This window comes from Pavona decussata, unplaced genomic scaffold (assembly GCF_977016875.1).
Source record: "Pavona decussata unplaced genomic scaffold, jaPavDecu1.1 SCAFFOLD_245, whole genome shotgun sequence".
Taxonomy (NCBI): domain Eukaryota; kingdom Metazoa; phylum Cnidaria; class Anthozoa; order Scleractinia; family Agariciidae; genus Pavona; species Pavona decussata.
In genome coordinates this window covers 30042-49292 of record NW_028145650.1, presented here as the reverse complement: position 1 = coordinate 49292, position 19251 = coordinate 30042, and the positions used below count along the sequence as shown (strand labels likewise).

General features: G+C 39.0%; 2 protein-coding genes across 4 annotated transcripts; both read right to left on the bottom strand.

The window, feature by feature from the left end:
- Positions 1-444: 444 nt before the first annotated feature.
- On the bottom strand, positions 445-19248 carry LOC146457136 (inactive rhomboid protein 1-like). 3 transcript variants are annotated; one of them, XM_085092199.1, is made up of 7 exons: positions 19188-19248; positions 6034-6078; positions 5238-5426; positions 4601-4839; positions 2782-2982; positions 1297-1554; positions 445-1093 (listed from the first exon to the last, which is right to left on the bottom strand). In XM_085092199.1, exons 2-7 carry the CDS (start codon positions 6068-6070, stop codon positions 671-673), a joined length of 1347 nt encoding a protein of 448 aa, XP_084948325.1. In that variant the 5' UTR covers positions 6071-6078; positions 19188-19248; the 3' UTR covers positions 445-670. The 3 variants fall into 3 exon arrangements, with proteins under 3 accessions (XP_084948325.1, XP_084948324.1, XP_084948326.1); XM_085092198.1 differs by lacking the exon at positions 19188-19248 and having other exon boundaries at positions 6034-6533; XM_085092200.1 differs by lacking the exons at positions 5238-5426; positions 19188-19248 and having other exon boundaries at positions 6034-6533.
- On the bottom strand, positions 6909-16710 carry LOC146457137 (uncharacterized). The gene is made up of 9 exons (XM_085092271.1): positions 16520-16710; positions 15880-15939; positions 15224-15334; positions 14879-15025; positions 14695-14767; positions 14019-14171; positions 9809-13743; positions 9235-9454; positions 6909-8863 (listed from the first exon to the last, which is right to left on the bottom strand). Exons 1-9 carry the CDS (start codon positions 16532-16534, stop codon positions 6909-6911), a joined length of 6669 nt encoding a protein of 2222 aa, XP_084948397.1. The 5' UTR covers positions 16535-16710.
- Positions 19249-19251: the final 3 nt, after the last annotated feature.

Here is a 19251-nt window from a genome sequence, read left to right as displayed (position 1 = left end):
AGGTTACACACGGATTGCCAGTTTATTGTGCTGTGTTTGTAATAACTTTTTAAGCTTCTGGCATTCATCACGAGGCAATTGATCTTACCAGCAGTCGAAGCAGAAACCGGTCCAGAGTTAGGATTGATTTTACCAGAAATCAAGAGGCGAAAGGTAGCATCTGAGTTGTTGTAGTAACAAATTACGTATACTGTATCGCAGGATATCTGTTGACTACGGACGACAAATATTCAGGGCACCATGACCATTTTTGGACAGTGTTACAATGTGTTGAATAATAATGTATGATTCTTTGCCGACGATGGGGTAGCACCCTCTCCTTCCCCCCTCCCCCATGCCAAGCGCCGTATCTTGCCTCGCAGAAGTCAATTTTCGCGATTTCTCGCGTGCTTCGCTTGCTTGACTATCCCGGGATCTCAAGGAAAAACAAGAGACTCACTCGTGTCAAAGAAAAGTGCGCTTTTCTTGTGGATTGTGAGTGAAAATTGAATTATACTACTATTACTACACTCTTACAGTTATATTTATGATTATCCAAAGGGTATGCTGTGTTTCAGGTGTTTTCGACACATCCCAGTGTATTTTTTTTTTCGCTTTTTTTAGAATTAAAAATATTCATCTAAGGTACCCGGCTCTCGAATCGCTTTGCCTTTTCCTTTTCTGTTCTTTCTTAATCACACAAATTTTCCGCATAAGGAATACAATTTAAATAACGAAGGAATGAACGAACGTGAATGTGTTGAACCCTGTAAAATAAGACGACACTGAATAGAAACATTGTCACTATAACAAAAACTAATAGAAGCTGAAACAAGATCACTTTATGCTTAAACACAACGGAAGACCAAAGTAATAACGCAAAAAGAAAGCCGTACAGTAAACCGGCTATCAGTGAAAAATTGTTCACTTGTGGAAGCGTTCCAACAACAAGCAGGACAAACAAACAGCCTATTAACACAGCAAGCCTTCGTTTGGGTTCATTCACTGTTGTCCAGAGAATCACGTGTTCAACTAGTGCCAGGCCTATAATGCCAACCACAGCAGGACCTGCGCCGGCTTGAGGCGAGTCGTGCTTCGTAAATAATGAGCCAATCTGTGGAGATATATGAAATTGTAATTAAAACTTTAAACTCTACTTCAGCTATTGAAAATAATTTTCAATACTAATTTTATAATAATAATAATAATAATGATGATGATGATGATGATGATGATGATGATGATGATGATGATGATGATGATGATGATGATAATAATAATATAAGCAAGTAATTTTTTTCATGAACCCGTACGTACCAAATGTCCACCAATACCAGCAGTATGATGTAAGAGGGCCATCCGCAACCATCCCTGAGAGTTTTCCTGGCCCCACGATAGCCAAATTTGGAGAGACGCGACTAGCAAACTGTCCAGAACGCCTTGGTGCAGGTAAATGGATGTAACAAGTCTCCACCACTGGTTTGATTGTCGCGGGGAGAATTCCGTTACGTAGTTCTCAGGCATGTCTTGCCGCGGTTCCTCTCCCAAAATACAAAGCTCTTGAAGACAGTCGACCTACACGGGAAGATTCTTTGGGTTATGCATCAGTCAATTCCAACAGTACCCATCCCCCATCCCCCACCCCCCCCCCCTTTGGGCCGACCCCCGGGAATTAGGATTTTTTGAAAATAAACTGGCAAATGCCCCACCGCCGGGACAAAATAGTTGTTCAAATGCACCGGGGTGGTAGCTCAAACATGTCAAAAATGTTTTATTTTCTTCGTTTCTTGTCTTACTTTTCGTAAAATCTAAGCTACTTCAGGCCAAATTAAGTCCTAGCTGGGTCTTGTTTCCCGTAGTTAGTGCAAAAATAGGTCATTCTACAGCTCTAGCGTCCCATTTTATGTCCTATCTAGACGTATTCAATAAGAAACTTACTGTATGAGAAACTTAATGAATTTGTCATCAAGGAAGCGACAATGCTGCAGGGTGAAAAAAGTGAGATGGTCAAATGCCCTGGGGTAATTGGGTGGAAGGCTAATGCCCGACCCCCGGGATGGACAGTGTGGAAAAATGCTCCACTATTGCCCGGAGGGGATGGGCACAGCTGGAATTGACTGATGCATTACATTGCTAATTTATCAGCATGGGTATCGATGGGTATTTCCAGTCTTTTCTCTTCCTTCCGTTAGACAAGAAACAGTTGGCTTCACATTGGCCCTCTACACCCAGGTTTTATAAGTAGTTACGAGTACCTAACAAACTGCTGCGGGTACAGACCGTCTTCCCACCTAATGGAGAAATAATACTCGTAGTTGATTTATTGGGCACCTTAAGGAAAGCATCGTTGGGTCTTTTAGCTCGTGTTAACCAATTGTAGTGGACACGGACTTAATGTCTACCCGTTCGACATTTTTAATGTTTGAAGCAGAATCTTGAAGGAACACTGAAGACTGGTTTGCACGTGCGATAAGCATAAGCGCAAGGTGACATACACAGGCGCAGCGAATTAAAATTTTGGCACCAAAATTTTAAATCCAAGATGGCGGACGCCGAGGAGGTATTCAATGACGAGGAGATATTGTTGTATGTTCTTCTCTTGAGCTCATGCTTGCGTTATTACATGGGTGACGGAACGACGCAAACATAGGCGCAAGCACAAGAAAAAGGAACGATATCCTTTTCTTGTGCTTGTGTTTATGCTTGCGTCGCCCCGGTCTACACGTTGGTTTCTTGTGCTTATGCTTGCGTCGTACGTGCAAACCAGCCTTAACAATAATGCTCAAGATGAGCCTTCGGTACCTGTGTACAGTGCTCTGCGTGAAAATGAAATCGTCCGTTCATAAACCGACAGTGCTGCGGACTGGTCAGCGTACACTGCCCACTGAGTTCTCCACAACAGGGCCGTAGAATATGCTGCACACGGGACTGGGACGAAGACCTTTGACTACACCGTGTTGGTCTCCATTGAGCTCGACCATGTGAGAGAACACTGCATTCTTCCTACAAGACATATGAAACATCAAAATCAATCATCTTCTTCGCTGCCATCTAGTCCGGCCGCCTGTCCCACCTTCCCAGCTTCGTCAGAACGTCATTACCATTAAGATAGATAGATAGAGATAGCTATAGATAGATAGTTTATTCGGATCAAAATCGCAGCCAGAGGCTGAATTAGATTAATCGTTACAATAACTCTAATAAAAAAAATCTAATAAAAGGTAAAAAAGAAATAAGAAAAATGTACACTATACATATAACTAGAAAGTTAATCACAATTACTATATATAAATGTGTTCATAAGTCTCTTCGTCTTAGCCAGAGGAACATTAAAATTCCTCTTTCGTCTTAAATTGAATTCACAAATGCAATTCGTGAATTCAAATTGCAAGAGCTCATGCAATTTATGGTCTGGGTTACAAGTAATGGAATCAAAAAGCTTAGTTGTGATGGACTGTCTGCGTCGAGAGAGCGACTCCAAATTGGCTTGATGTAATGCGTCGCTATATGGAACAAACGGAAAAATAATTCGCAAGGCGCGCTTCTGTAGCTGCATGTTCTAGCACAGCGGAAAGCGCGTTGTGAAACGCCGGGCATGCATATTCCGTTACTGGGCGGATACAGGTCAAGTAAAAGATTAGCAGATCTTTGATGGGGATATTCGCTCTCTTCAGTTGTTTAAGAAAATATAACCGGCTCGTTACTTTTTTTACATATTTCAGCAACATGACAGTTCCACCGGAGGTCAGATGATATATAAACTCTCTCAAATCTAAATAAATATCTGCTTTATCATGAAAGAAGCTTAAAGTAGAAATTTACATAAATGTTAACCTTTCTGGTTGCATTCCCCGCAATCAATCTAAATCTAGATCTCGAGACTATTCTAAATTCGATTTCCTATCCATTTAGAGACAAAACAATCTTAAATTGCAACTTGAATTATCCACGTACAGAGGGGGATGGTTGAACCTATAACTCGTGTTTACTATGATAGGGAACAAATATGTATTGGCAGGGAATTTTTCAGCTTACAAAACAGGCCAAAAAATCTGACTTAACTAAATCCGAAAATGATTGACTAAAAGCAATCTTTGATTGACTTGGTACTTGAGAATGTTGTTCCCCTCCAGAAGTGAGAACAAAACACATTTATTCATCTCGCATCTGATTGGTTTTTCTTTTGCGACACGATCCTGGTCAAGCTTTTCTGACTGGCAAAGTAACGTTATCTTGTTGGACAGTTAAACATTGCAATAAAATTTGTGAGAGAGAAGACAAATAATTAAATACAATAAGCTTGTTAGAGCGGTTTCCAATTAAGTGTCGTAAAACCAAGACCAAGGTAATTACTCTGGCCAATCACAACAGATGTAAACAACACAACGAGCCAATCAGAATTCGAAGCAAATACATGTAACCGGCGCCAAGCGTAGGAAAACACGTGCGGCGAAAACACGATTGGTTTTGGTTAAGATTCCCATTGGTTGAGAAAGTGGCGCGAGTTTTGTTAACCAATCACAGAGCGTAGCAATGCAAAACCAAAGCAAATGCGAAATTACTTTCGACACTCAATTGAAAACCGCTCTGAACTGAGCAGCAATTGGCCTTGCCATTCTACCTTCATCGCTGTTCCCGCTATATTCAATTGTGGAACCTCACAGCATCCCAGTCCTTCTCCACTTGCGCCAGGGCGTGGATAAAAAGCCTGTACCTGTTGGACGTTGAGTGAATGGTCCTCCCTGATGCATGGCGGGAAGAGCGCTCCCAAAGACACCAGTTGTGTTCCCGAGGGACCAATCAATGGGTTTGGTAGTACGGCGTGCGTTACAGTAACATTACCGCGAAATGTGTCAGGTTCTGGAAAAGTAACGAAATGATATTTTTATTCTGTGACTCGTCTCTTTTACAAGTCGTACTTCTACAAGTCAAAAGCTTTCTTTCACGAACGTTTATGACATTTCTGAGAAGCCAGCAGCATCTATGAAGAACAACAAAACATTTATTGATATTTTGAAACTTAAATACAAGATTTATTTCACCCACAAATCAGGAAAAAAAAGGCTAATCGAGGCGGGGTTATGGCACAAATAAATAAATAAATAAATAAATAAATAAATGAAAAAATAAATAAATAAATAAATAAATAAATAAATAAAAGTAATTCACTGTCACCGTATTTTATTTATGTATTTATTTATTTATTTATTTTTTTTTTTTTTGGAGTATGAGTGTCTGCCACAAGAGTTAAAGTTCACCTATTCGTTGAAATGCCATTGGTGACAATCCAATTTCCACAAATGTTGTTGCCCAGCACATCCAGAGAAACATAAACAACTGCACCACGGCAACAGCACATGTGAAATACCGTCGAAAACCTCTGGGTGGGGGTGGGGATTGTACTCTCTCCAAGTCGAGTCGGGGTTCATTTGTCGACTGGATTTGTCCTGGAGAGAAACACATACAACTGAAAAACTGAAATATTTGATTACTACGGATTTACAACTTACACTTGTGAGAGGTATAGCATTTGATATACGTTATTTTCGCCTGCTTCTGGATCTTAAGGAGTAAAGGAAAGATTTTGCTTGGGTAGACGGGACAATCTTCTACAAACTTTACCTAGGGGTACTCCTCGAAATGTTTAATTACATGCGCTTTTCTGTTCCTCTGTGACATCGAAGACCAGAATACGTTATTTTCCCAACTTAGGGGGTAAACTGTGTGGAGAGCCAAAATATTGTGAAAATTTTAAATGAGCATTGTTTCACTTGCGTAGTAGTCATTGGACGCGTACGTAAATCATACCCGATTTCAGATCTGCTGTTTGCGTAACCGATCATGAAGTGGTAAGTCGCCTAATGACATTCTTTCTACTTCTATTTCTCATGTTTCTCGTTAGAGGACTAAAAGCATGAGATTCAACTCTTTTTCTTAAAGAATTTTTTTGCGCTCTCTCGGTTCTCTTAAAGGACGTATTCCCAAGGGCAGATCAAAATGGCAAAAAAGGGCAACAAAGGACACCAAACAACGCTGACAAGTTAGAGGCAATACCTTCTCCTTCTGTCTGCACTTCACAGGCACCTGTCATTTGTCCGACTGCAAAAATATTTTAATTGCGTAATCCCAAACTGGCTAAAAAGAGCTCAAATCTTCATGCTTAACGATCGACATTCTGATAACATTTTTCCCGGCGATTTTACTCTTATGCTATCATTTTTTACGTCATGAACTGAAATTACGTGTCATGCGCGCGCATGTATTTTCCAGTGCTTACGCCAATCTCGTTCCCAGAGGCTGCGTTCCTTTTGGTCAGCTTTTTGTGGCCACTGTCAAGACCAGGAGGGAGTGATAAACTCGTGAGCGCGGCTGATTCGAGGTCTCGGGCCATCGTGACGTCACGGCAAAGCCAGCGTGCAAATGCGAAGAGTTTTCGAAAATGGCGGCCGTGTCGCTATTCGTGTCACTACTTCAAGCTTATTTATCTTGATTATATAAGCTTGAAAATGGCTTGTCATTTGGTTAAGGAGACTTAAAATCTTGTTCTGTTGCTGGAGAGGTGAGTGAATATTCATTGTTATTTCAGAATCCTGCGGAAAGGCTTTTCGAAGCGTTTCGGCTTGTCCATCTGTATGAAAAATTGTGCCAGAGAGATGTGTTTGTTCGCCCGGAGAAATTTGTTTTTTTTCGACGTAGATAGTATCAGTAAACTTGACACTTGACTCCAGAGTAGGTTATAATTCTAGCAAAATACCCAGCGTATTAATAATGTCGAAGAATAAACGATTGAAATGATCAGTGGAATTTGTCGCCGGAGTCAATTTGCGGTTTGACTGTCGCTCAGTGAAAGTAACGCGCGTTGAACTGTTTGAATTAATCAATGCGGCGCCAATACGATCTCCTTTACTTGTACGTTTTAGTACCCAAGTTTAAAGAGACTTAGATCTCTTTGAAGAAACTGTGTCGTCCAAGTTTTCACTTCTGCGCTTCAGGTAACCAGTGTTTTGGTTCGTGCTCTTTGTTGTAGTGCTGTTGAGAGAGTCAAGAATACTTTTTTCATTTTCCAAGAGTAGAGATCTAAGTTCTTTGCATGACGTTGTTTCATTAATAGGTATAGCACAGTATTTCAAAATATTGAGGTAATTCTGCTTCACTTGCTTTGCATCTGATGTAATATCATTCTGATGAGCCATGGACACAATTTTTCTGATGGATGCTGAGTGGTCTTTTGACCCTGACGTTGTAATGTTGTTAATTTGAGACTTTTCAAACAGTAATATGTACATATGAGATGGAGTTTTAACTTGGGGGTTTTTTCCAATGTATTCTGCTTTGCCATTGTTCCACATGTCATTGTATAAGTACCATCCTTCCTTGTATCGTTTATCAGAGACAAATACTTCACACCAGAAATGATGATTGTGATGGCATATAATTGCTGCAAGGTCATATTTGTGTTTGCCAAGGTTAAGGTGAAGCTTGCTCGAGAGACCTGGCTGAACTGGTCTAGCTTCATCTTTGTCAAGCTCAATTGCAATTAAAAATGGATCGTTAACTACTGATGAAGTTTGCAAAAGTTTACCACCACAAACAGAACCATCCTCATTTGACCTCAAACAAACACTTCTTTGCGAGCAAAGAATGTCCTGCTGAATGAGAAGCTTCTCTGCCACTCTTATTGGATCATAGGTGGAATTGATAACATCTGTCATTTTGATGTTAGTGTTATGAATGAAATAAGTGCTGTAGGTATTCACAGTGTCACGACTATGATTGCAGTTGCAGCATTTTATGTTTACTGACTCTGTAACAAAGAGAGCATTCTTTTCCTGTTGTGACATATTTGAGCAAAGAGCACTGAAGATGTTTGAGATTGCAGCCATCTGGCCAAGTGGAAATGTTGTCTGACCATTGGTCGTGTTGTTCCGCAGATAGGACCAGAAAACCATTTTGCTTGAGTGAAACTTTCCTTGTTCTCGTATGACAATAGACTCGAGGAGTGTATCCATAGCTGAGGTTGTGTGTATGAAGTTTGTTGTTGCTGGAGTTATTTGTCGAGTAAAAGGATGATAGATGGCTTCTAAAAACGTGTCTATGTAACAGGAGTTAGGTATTTGACCAGAAGCATAAGTGTAAGACTGAAACATGTTAAGAGAGTGGCAGTTGGTACTAGTTATCTTCTTGTCACAGGGATTCAGCTTGCAAATGACTTGAAGTTTTCCACAACCATGGCATTTTCGTTTAGGAACCACCTCATTTTTTTTCCAGAATAGATTGAAATGGCTATGTTCCATGGCATTTTCTTTTCTGCAAGAGACTAGTGTTTTAAGGAGTACTGATTGATCACTGATGTTTTGAGCTTTAGTTTTCAGAAAGTCAAGGTTCATATTCCACTTCAGAACTTCCCCAATTTGTGCTTCTTTCCAGAAACATTTTAGTTGGACAAGGAGCTCTTGTATAAATTCTTCATCTCTCTTGATCAGGAAAATCACTGTTCTTCTAGGTGTCCAACAAACAAAGTGACATTTTTGAGTGTTTGTTGCAAACATTTCCAGTTGACATTGTGGAATATATAGCAATGGTACTTTTCTATATGGGAAGGGATTCCCTCCCATATAAGGGCACTTTATTTCTACCACTGTGTCGTCGTCGACAATACCGTCAGGCGAGACAGCAAGCCAAGGTGAACCTTCTTTATCTTTTGTTATCCAAAGACCTGTTTTTTCAAATTTTTGGCATGACATGCCATGAATGTATGTTGCAACAGCGTGATCCTCACACATTGATCCCCATTTCATTGCATCATTGATTGTCTTAGGTGTTCTCACAGAACCTGGCATTAACTCCTGTGCATAATTTGTCATTTCTTGTCTTCCTCTCCAACCTTAAAAGGGATGATAATGAAAATTAAGTTCAAAGGTGAGAAAGAGAATGTTTTGTCACAGTGTTATAGAGTGTTCTTCAATATTATTGTGTTGCAAAACCAAGCCCCAATTTTTGGTAAACAATGAAATAAACCAATGAGAACTTAAAGAAAATACATGTAAACTGTGCTACACTTGTAAAACTTTTGTAATCAAGTCGTTTTGTTCTTGCATATGATTGGTTGAGGGAGTGGCACAAGTTCTTTTTTTTTAACCAGAGAGCATAGTAAAGCAATTCAAGATACATGTAATTTATTACATTTAATTTATCACCATGTAACTGACAGCTGACAGGAAATAGTATTCTTACAATCATACACATTAATCTTACCTAATGCGATGGCAGCTCTGCTTCCATTAATCTTCCCCCTTCGTGCTTCCTTCCAGGCATTTGATCCTTGCTTGAGGAACCGCTCACTATTAACACTTTCACAAGTTCCATTGGTTGGAATTGTTACCTCATGTAGTTTTGGATGTTCTCTCAAATTAAACTCAGGTAAACGAAGCAGTTGTATTGTTAATGGATCATTCAACCTATAGTTGTCTCCAGGCTAAGAAAGAGGAAAAGAAACCAATTTTAATATATAATCTATGAAACCCCTTGGTGAGTATAAACAAACTCAAAGACATGTATTCTATGCACAGTCTACAATTATGTCTCCACTTTGAATAACTTCATTTACTTCATGTAAAGCTCAAAAGAAACATTTGTTCAGTTATATAATAGTAGCAGTGCAAAACACCATAATTATTTTAAATAATAACAATGCTTGCATTTGCCAGAGTCAAGGATTCCTTTTTTTTAAATGAAATAAGCAAAAACAGAAAGTTGTTATTTTTCTATAATTTAGAAAAGGTACACACGCTCATTCTGCCATTGTCTTAAATAATTATTGTATTCTTACCCCAATGCTTGAATTCCTTCTTGCATCCTTAACACCAGACACCTTAACTGTTGATTTACAGTCTACTTTCAAATGGCCAGTCTGTCCACAAGCAAAGCATTGCTGTTTTTCAAGCCAAGCAGGGTCATGTGGGATTTTCTTTTGGCATTGCTTTGCCCAGTGCCCTTGTTCACCACATTTGAAGCATATGTCGGTAGATTTTACATGTACCTCTTTCATTCTCTGTTTAACTGGTTCTTTGTCGAAGCTGCGAAGCATTTGCCTTATTGCTGTTTTTTGGTCCTCACTCTTTGGGTTTATTTCATCAATTGCAAGGAATGTTACACACCTCCTTTTGCAAAACTTTTTTGAAAACATATGAAACATTTGATTTGATGGAATTGCAACATTAACTTCAACCAAAAGTGTCTGCCAGAATCCTTGTAATTGGTTATCTTGTTGTACAGCAGTAAGGGCATCATTAAGGCTGTTTGTGTGCCATTTCCCACACACAAAATGCTGATGTCGCAGTAGGAAGTTGAATTTTTTTAGGAATTGAAGGAGATGTTGTCTGTTTTGTTTCTCACGGAGAATGCTGACCAGTTTAAGGCTCTGACCAATGATTGTACTTGGAGATTTAACAGTTATGTGTTCCAGGACTTGTTCAGCGTGTCTGTATAACTGTTGCTCATCTTTTTGTGTGTGAAAACTTTCAACTTCACTCTCACTCACAGACAGATAACTTTTGCCATGGTTGCTATCGCGTCGTAAGACATCTTGATTGTTAAACAACTTTTTGCAAGAATTTTTCTTTTTCCTTTTTAACGGCACAGAGACAAAGTTTGGTGTAACTAGGGCAGCATATGACCCTATAAAGGCATGTTTGTTGTGTTCTTCCTTTTCAGCTTTAATAAGGAGACTTGTCGATAAACTTGAATTTCCTTCCATATATTGTTGCACAGTTGGTTCCCCACCGGCAATCCTACTTCGCTGCAAGCTGAAGTAGTTCTCAACATCATCCTGGTTTGTTGTTCGTGGAACTATAATGGTATCAGGGTGATTAATCTTCACATAGGATATTAAACCTATGAATCCGCGGATAGAACGTGTCAGGTCAAAATATGTGTGCTTTGAAATAAATTTCTTCCAGTGTTCTGTAAGGCCTCCTCTGTGATCTTTTGCTTGCTCATTTATTTCTGTGAACCATCTCTTAAAAAAAACAAGTACTTTAATCAGTTTTTGTATGGTGTCTGCCTTAACTGAGATGCTGTTCATTATCTTGAAGTATTCTGAAACTTTCCTTATATACTGTCTGGTCATCAGGGTCTTTTGAAAACCATACTTGCTGTTATATAGGATGTCATCGGCAACTTCCTTGCAGCATGTTTCTGCAGCACGTTTAACTGACATCTTGGTACGGGAAGTAAGAAATAAATGCTTTGATGACAGTTTTGTGAGTCCCCTCTCTGCTACATCAGTCAGGTGGTCTATAGATATCTCAAAGTCATTGAACCTGAGGTTGCGTTTTTGGGATGTCAAAAAGTTGCGCAGCTTCTTTATCATGTGGGGTGGGTCAGACAACCAGAAGATTGGGTTGTTATTGTTGTAGGGATTCTCAGTCATCCAATTTATTGAGCCAAGTTGATTGAAAAATGCTGAGCTGTGTGTGGCTCCATCACACACTCCATATAAAACTTGAACTTTGTTTTCATTGTCTTTGCCAAATTGGATCTCACTGAGAATACTTATCGTGTTCCATACACAATTGCCAAGTATTTTTGCATTTATGTTGTTTATAGGAAAGCTTGCAACTGGCCAGGTAAAATCTCCTTCAATAGAGGACCAAAAGAACTGTAAAATTGTTTTGGCCATTGGTCTGCATGAAGCCATGCCCAGCTCCCCGTCAGTATCGTAGGAAGTAGAGTTGTCATCGGTTGAGGAATCTCCATTGATGTTGTATTCAAACATGTGATCAGAGTTTGTTTGTGTGTGCTCTATTTCCTCCAGGTTGATCACTTCTGTAATATTTTCTGGAATTTCTAGATCTTCAAAGCCCACCAGTTGGTTTGTTCTTGCACATACTTTAATGCCTTTCTTTATGTAAATTTCATCCCAGTGGATGCCGCCTAGTCCCTTACAGTTTCGCCTTGTGAGTTCTTGTGAAAAAAGTTTCAAGTTTTCTTGGGAAACAACATTGTAGGATTTATGAGATTGCCTGTAGCTATTCACTGTAGGGAGAGATGGTATTGGTAGTATCTCTCGCACCAAGTTGTAACCTCCTTGTCCACATTTTCCAGCCAACTCTGCACACCACTTCAACACAACTGGATGAAAGCGCATTCCTTTAGGGTGCATTTTCTTCTTAGACTCACCAGATTTTTTGCCCTCAACTTCTGCTTTCATCAAAGAGGTGACAGTGTCACATAACAATGCATATAAGACTGAATTTTCTTGAAGTAGATTTTTGGATAGAGCAAGTTCCATCAAAGTGCCTAGTTTTCCTGATGTTAGAGACACATTTTCAGGCAATTCCATTAAGTTCTCCTTCTTTGTAGCATTTTCATACAACTTCAAAAGCCTGTTGCGGGATTGTTTTAATTTAACAATGTATTCTCCCATCCTTCGGCATCTTCTTAGAAGTTCTTCATTTCCCAAGGAGGTCAGTGGAGTAAATGAATGTGGAGATGTTCTTTCATCCTCCAAGTTACGATTGACAAGTGCACGAGGCAGTTTGCGAATACAGTTTCGCAGAAGGAGCTTGCAGGGTTCACATCTCAACTGACGCACATGTACATGTCGGTCTGATTTAGGCAAAACAATTTGACATTCACTGCCATTGTGTATTGTACTGCGTACTGTTTCTCGGATGACAGCAGTGACTTGTTTAGGGTATTTAAGGGTATATTCATTATCTATCTGAAACATGGTCTTGTTTCCTTTGTATTTGTTATTCAAGTTGTAATGCTGGCAAGCAGATACCCAGTGTTCTTCAAAAATACCAAGACATACAGAAAGACTCTGTAGTTCCTCAAAAGCAACTAGTATTTCTCTGGTTAAGGACTGCATGGACGTTCTGTGTTGTGGTTTCAGTATAAAATTGGTTTTCACAGTCTTTCCAATGACTTCATATTTCACAAGTACTGAATCTTTCAAGAAATTGACAATTAATTTTTTGTTGCTTGTCACCACGCCATTCAGAAGGATGTTTTTTGAAAGTATCAAAGATGATTTTTTTGTGACCCCCACAAACATGTCATCTTCATTTTTGGTCACCTCCAGAATTTTATAGAGTACTTCTTTTATCTCATACTGATGGGCCTTTAATTCCTTTGTATCAGAGGTTGCTTTGCAGAAGATATTCTCTTTGTTTGGACTTTCACAAAGTAGTTTACTTTCCATTTGTTTGGCATTCTTTGCATTGACATCAACTTCCTCCAGAATTGCCTTTAATCTCTTCTGAGACTGTTCCAATTTCTTTTGATTTTTTGCCATTTCAAGAAATGGTTCATTGCATTTTTTACACACAAAAGCTTGTATCTGTGATGCTGCAGTTGGATTACACTTGTGATAAAACTCCTCGTGATCTTCAATAGTCGCAGTCTGCACCACATACTCTGAGAAAAAAGTGCACGGCACTGCACACATTGGAAGCTCCCCGTTATTGCATTTAACAACATGTTTCTGACAGGCATAGGATTTAGTTGCTTTCACGTTTCTGTGACATAGTTTACACGTATAATCTGTGATGTGCACAGGTAGGGTTTGACTTTTTGACTGTTGATGACGACGACGATCTCTATTGTAATGAACATTACAGACTTTTAATTTTGCCACCTTGAGGTTGCTCATAGTAGCAAATATTGATTTGACCTCATAAAATCCTTGTAGGGTTCGCAATGTCTTTGAAGCAGCCCCACAGTTATTTGTGCATCCCTCTAAAGCACACTTGGCACTTTCTATAATGGAAGGTAAAAGAAAAAAAATCTTGCTTTAAGAGGAGAACAGTGATGGTTGCAGAAAATAAATAATATACCATTCAGTGTAACAAACTTATCATTTTGAAAATGAGTTTAGTTTTGCAATCCTCTTGACCAGTGAACACTTACATTGTACTCTTGATCACTGTTTAGCAATTAAAAGTAAGTCAACAGCAGACAGCTGTAATCTTAGTGTTTCTATTTTCTTGAATCATGGTAGTATTGATACAAGTGGTGAGAAAAGCAGTGCTAACCTTCTCCTGTTCCACCCACAGGAAGTACACGAAACAGTTCTGAGGGACAAACTTCATCTTTGTTACATGAGTGCAGCAGTGGAGAGTCTACTGGCTGGCACGGCTCCTTGACACATTTTTGATTGGCCTCCACATCGTCATCCAGTATATCAACTATGGTCATAAAAATGCCCAATTTATTTGTAGCATGTACATTCTATAATAATATTAATATATGTTTTATCAATAACGTCACAAGTCTTGTTGCTTGAGCATTTTTAAAAGATAGGACTGGTTGGGGGGGGGAGGGTAGTTAGATACATGAAAAAGAGAGTGGGTCATGCAATACTAGTGACATCTGGGAGTGGGTCATGACTTTTATAATTTAATGGTTTATAGGAAAAATAATTCTTGAAATAAAAGTCGACAAAACCCTGCAAAAGCTCCTTAAGTTTTCTTAAATCAGTAATACTTGTCAGGAGCAGACCCCCCCCCCCCCCACCTTCCTTCTCAAGAGAAGGGCTTCCTGTCAAACAAATACAAAATTTCCAGTGTAAATTGTTTGAAGCTGAATCATAGAGTGCTATCATAGGATAAAATATTGTAATATCGAGCCCAAATTTCTTCTTTAGCACCGGTTGTCCTTTAGACCATGGATCTCTCCTTGATCATTGTTTGTTGAAATGCTCCAATGTACCTGTAGTAGAGGTCTGCTCAAATAGTTTCTTGACATCTTCGACAGGGTCATCCAGGTTCCTCCCTCTCGAAATCTGTTGTGAAATAATTTAGTCTCTGTTCAGTGAATGAACGCTACTGTATAATGTCAAAGCACTTATTGCATATAATAAACAAAAACAAAAACTATGAAAATGATGAAACACCTTTGACTGCCTTCTGTAGACAAGTGGCTCTTGCTTGCAGAACTTTTGAATCCTTAATAACACTCTCTGACTTTTCAACACATGATTTTTCTTTTTCTTGTTTAATTTGGCAAGTTTTTTCCATTTCCTCATCAGTGCTTGTTTTCCCTGCAGTTAAACAAGTTGGGATTTTAATTGTTCATTTGTAGAAAGTGTAAAAATTCTGAAATGAGTCTAAAGCATAGTGAGGTACATGGACAAGTTCAGGCTTTGTAAGGGGCTCTATAACCAGTGTACACAATAAACGTTTGATAGTTTTTCTTTTTAAACCACCAGTGATAAATATTGGTTTATTTGAATACCAACCTTGACATCATTATTATTTGGCATAGGTACTCTCTTTATTTGATTGATTACTCTGTGTTTCTTTCTATTGATCTCATTGCTGCATTTTTGAAGATCACATTGCAGAATTACCTAGGAAATACATGTAACAAATTAACATCGTTGATACACTTTTGAAGGATGTACATCAGAGAAATGTAAATAATGTGTTGGTGGGGAGATGCATTTTTTGGCACAATAAAAATTCAATATGTAGGAAGAATCGGGTAAGATTACTATAAATCCATTGTTTAGAACAGTGCTGGAATATTCTAAGTGTATCCGTATCTGTCTTCAATGAGCTTACTGTAGTCAAACAGACCAGTAAGCTGCTGCAGAAATATTGTAAATGGTGGATAAATTATGCGGACGCCCGAGGAAACAAGTCTTTCTGAATTTCCTCGTTTATTATCGCAATATTTCCATCAAACCGTACCCGTTTTGACAATGGTTCGTTGAAAATATGAACTTCATTAGTTTCTCGATATTGGTTCGAGGGCCCTTCGTAAGGAATGTTTTCGATCGTTCAGAGAAATCGCGTTTCAATACGAGTATGTTGCTTGATCGAGGAAACATACTCCGTCCAGTTACTGTAAATGTAACCTTACATTCTAACATAAATTGGTCAGATCACTTACCAGGCTACAATATTGCTCCTGTATGTCTGCTCCGAGTCTTCGAATACTTTTTACGTTCTTCTGTAAGGTCGATAGTTTTTATAAATTGTAAATTTGTCATAATAATTATTTTTTTACAGAGGGAAGCTCGCGTCAAATTCCGCGTCAGCTCATCTTGCTCGCCGATTATTGATATACCATTTCTTAACTTTTTTATTTGGTTTAAACTAAAATCAAACAATTATCTACTTGAGGTTTGAACTTAGTAAGTAGAATATAACTCAATGGTCGTAATCGGTTTACGACGAGAGCTTTTTAGTCGTTTTAGTTGATGTTTTTCTCGCCATTTATCGCGGCTGTCACGCAATTTACCTACAAAGAACGGTGCTTAAAACCACTGATCATTTTTATAAAATTGTTTCATGATTTAATTTTTCAGAAATTAGGAAGATGTCATACCATTAAAGCTTATGTTTTTATCTCCATGCTATATATTTTAGGGTTCGTGAGATACACTTCATGAAAGGTCGCAGCCTGCTACAATTTGATGTTGACATCTTATCGATCGATCGCAGCGTTTGAGTAGTTTTGTCATTTGATTTTCAGTTTTATGTACAACATAGCACTCAGAATACTTTATATTGAATTAAGTGTAGCATACCTTGAGTTCTTTCATAGTTTTGTTATGGATTACTTGAAATATTGGGCTTTAGGTAAACAAATGGCTTCCCAAAATATGTTGCCATTTAAAATTCCCGGGCCGGCTTTCGTGTGACGTCACGATGGCCGGACACCTCGAATTTTTTCAACGCCGATATCTGCATTAGCGCCCAGGCCTAAGTTTATCACTCCCTCCTGGCCAAGACCAGGAGGGAGAGGTCAACTCGTGGGCTCGGCTGTCCGGATGATACGGGCCATCGTGACGTCACTTCCTGTGAAGCGCGGGATTTTGTCCAGTTTCGAAAATGGCGCTGGTGATTTTGTTGCATCAAACGACTTTTTTTTCCAGCCAGGCTCCGGATGGGGTTTTTTTTTCTTGCTGAATAGATTTTTAATCTTCTTTTCTCGATACAGGTAAGTGTTCATTTATTTTCAATCCATTAATTATGCAGAAATTATTGCAGTGAAGAGTTACGTGTACTTGCGCTAATTGGAAAAGCTGAGATTGTCCGCGCCAGAAAAAATACATCTTATTAATTATACAAAGTACTGATGAAACTGACATTTGGCTCGGGACGAGGTAAAATCTTAGTGAAAACGTTCCAGTTGAGATTAATAGGTTATATTCAACTGTAAAAATGATCAGTGCGTTTGTTTCGCCGAGTGAAAAACAGTGAAAATTATAAGTTTGTGTTTATTGCTGAAACTTGACCTGAAGTTATAGAATTTGCCTCTAACATTATTAAAATAATAGATAGATACAAAATGATGATTCAAAGGAGTCTATTTTAATTTACCCATGCCATTTAACCTTTGTAAAGAAGACTTTTGCTGAGCAACCTAGAATTTTGAAAAAGCTTGCAAAATATGCGGACGCCCGAGGACACGGACTTTCTTTTGAACTGATCATTACCTTTTGCGAGAAATTTCTCGAAATTTCACACCAAATCGTGTACTCCGGACTCAGTTTTCTGCCCAAACATATTCACAATATCTTCAGCTTTCTCTAGATCTCTGATACGGAGACATCATGTCATAGAAATAAACTTATGATCCACAAAAAAAATGAGCAAGGCGACGAAAAATGCTGTGTTTCAGTTGATTTACATTAGTAAGATGATGAAAGAGATAAAGTTGAGTTAAACTTAAGTACTAGTCCAGTGAGTAATTGAACCCTCCTTATGTATTCCAAACCTGTGAGAAAAAAACTTGTGCATTGCCCCTAGAATTGTGGTGTTTAGATACAGAATGTTTGGACTATTTTGCCTTGAAGCTGGCGTCAGCTGCTCGACCTCGCAAGGAAAGTCTTGTCATATTTTCCTGTTTTTGTGAGATAATTAAGCAAAAAAGCAAACTCCATTGCCCATTAACAATTACCAACTGGCAAATTACTTAGTACTGAAGGGTTCTTTGCAACGTAGCTTGTCCGATAGCTGGAGAAAAAAGTGTTTTCGCCTTTCTTTTCGCGAGCGCTCGGCCAGACAGTAACGGAGAAATGCGTTTAAACCCACTGATCATTTTTATTAAGTTGTAAGATAATTGTTTTTAATGGCCAATCGAAAGCTCTTAACCACAGTGAGATCTCACTTTTCCCTCCTTGTTAAATTCTTTTGGATTCTCAAGTTATCTTTCTTCAAAGAGGCGCAGGCCGGCACTCTTTAGTCGCATTTGCTATCAACCAGTGTCAAACTTTTGCGTGTTTTCATACTTGAAATATTAACTTCATGAGCGATGATGCTGTTTTCATGTATTATGGTAATAGGTTAATACATAGCTATGATTCTTTGATGGCCTGGCGTAGAATTATTTGACTGATCATCCAAGAAAAAAATTTGGCGAGGTTGTAGTTTATCAATCATTCAAACTTCCCGGGTTTTACAGGAAGTGACGTCACGATGGCCCGCATCATCCGGACAAGTAATCCGATTGCGAAAAGCCGAAGCCTCCTGGCCAAGACAAACGAAAGCGCTTTTGATCTCACGTCAGCTGCTCATGTTTGGCTACTGTAACACAGCATGCCTGCTCACAAAAACCAAGTTTCTCGATCAAGAGCAGCTCTTAGAATCGTTACTTTCGGGAACGTTTCGTCAACTTGGGAGTTTTTTTCTGGAGGGTCATTTAGTAAAGGGCTTTAACCTATTGGGGATGGAACAGACTGGGCGACAACTGGCAGATTTGCGAGACGGTGATAGGAATCCGACAAACTGAAGCACGGAGAGAAAGGCCGGAAACTTGTCCATCTGCCCCAGATACCCAGTAAGTCCGGAAATACATAACTGCAATTGACTCCTGGTGCAGTTATGTTTGGCCAGGGCTGCAATAGGATCGCAAATTGTGAATGCCGATTTGCATTAGCCTCCAATTCAAACTACACGCTATGTTAGGTGGCGAAACACTGAAAACCGTGCGTCAATTTTATGTTTGTGGTTGAATTTGAACTCCATCAAATAGACAGCATGTTTCCATGTCTTCATATAGCAACGAATGATGCGTTGTTGGGAATGCTATAATATCCGAGGGTTCCTTATTTTAAGAGGAGTCATTATTATGGGGAAACTGCTGCAGGGTTGCCACTTATTAAGATGATGAAAATTCCCGGACTTTTCACTAACCACAGAAGACGAATTCTTCGCCAGTAAAGCCAGCGATTAAGCAACTGAAATTAATACCTTCGTAGATGTCTTTCCGTTTTCACTTACTTTGAGGAAGAACTTAGTATTTCCCTGACTTATA

Coding starts and splice junctions, on each gene's coding strand:
- LOC146457136 (XM_085092199.1), bottom strand. CDS start 6,070: ATGACAGGTGCCTGTGAAGTGCAGACAGAAGGAGAAG. Junction 4,840..5,237: donor AATGGCATTTCAACGAATAG/GTGAACTTTAAC, acceptor TTACTTTTCCAG/AACCTGACACATTTCGCGGT. Junction 2,983..4,600: donor TAGCGGGAACAGCGATGAAG/GTAGAATGGCAA, acceptor TATGTCTTGTAG/GAAGAATGCAGTGTTCTCTC.
- LOC146457137 (XM_085092271.1), bottom strand. Junction 15,026..15,223: donor CAAATAATAATGATGTCAAG/GTTGGTATTCAA, acceptor GTTTAACTGCAG/GGAAAACAAGCACTGATGAG. Junction 14,768..14,878: donor TCTACAGAAGGCAGTCAAAG/GTGTTTCATCAT, acceptor ATTTCACAACAG/ATTTCGAGAGGGAGGAACCT.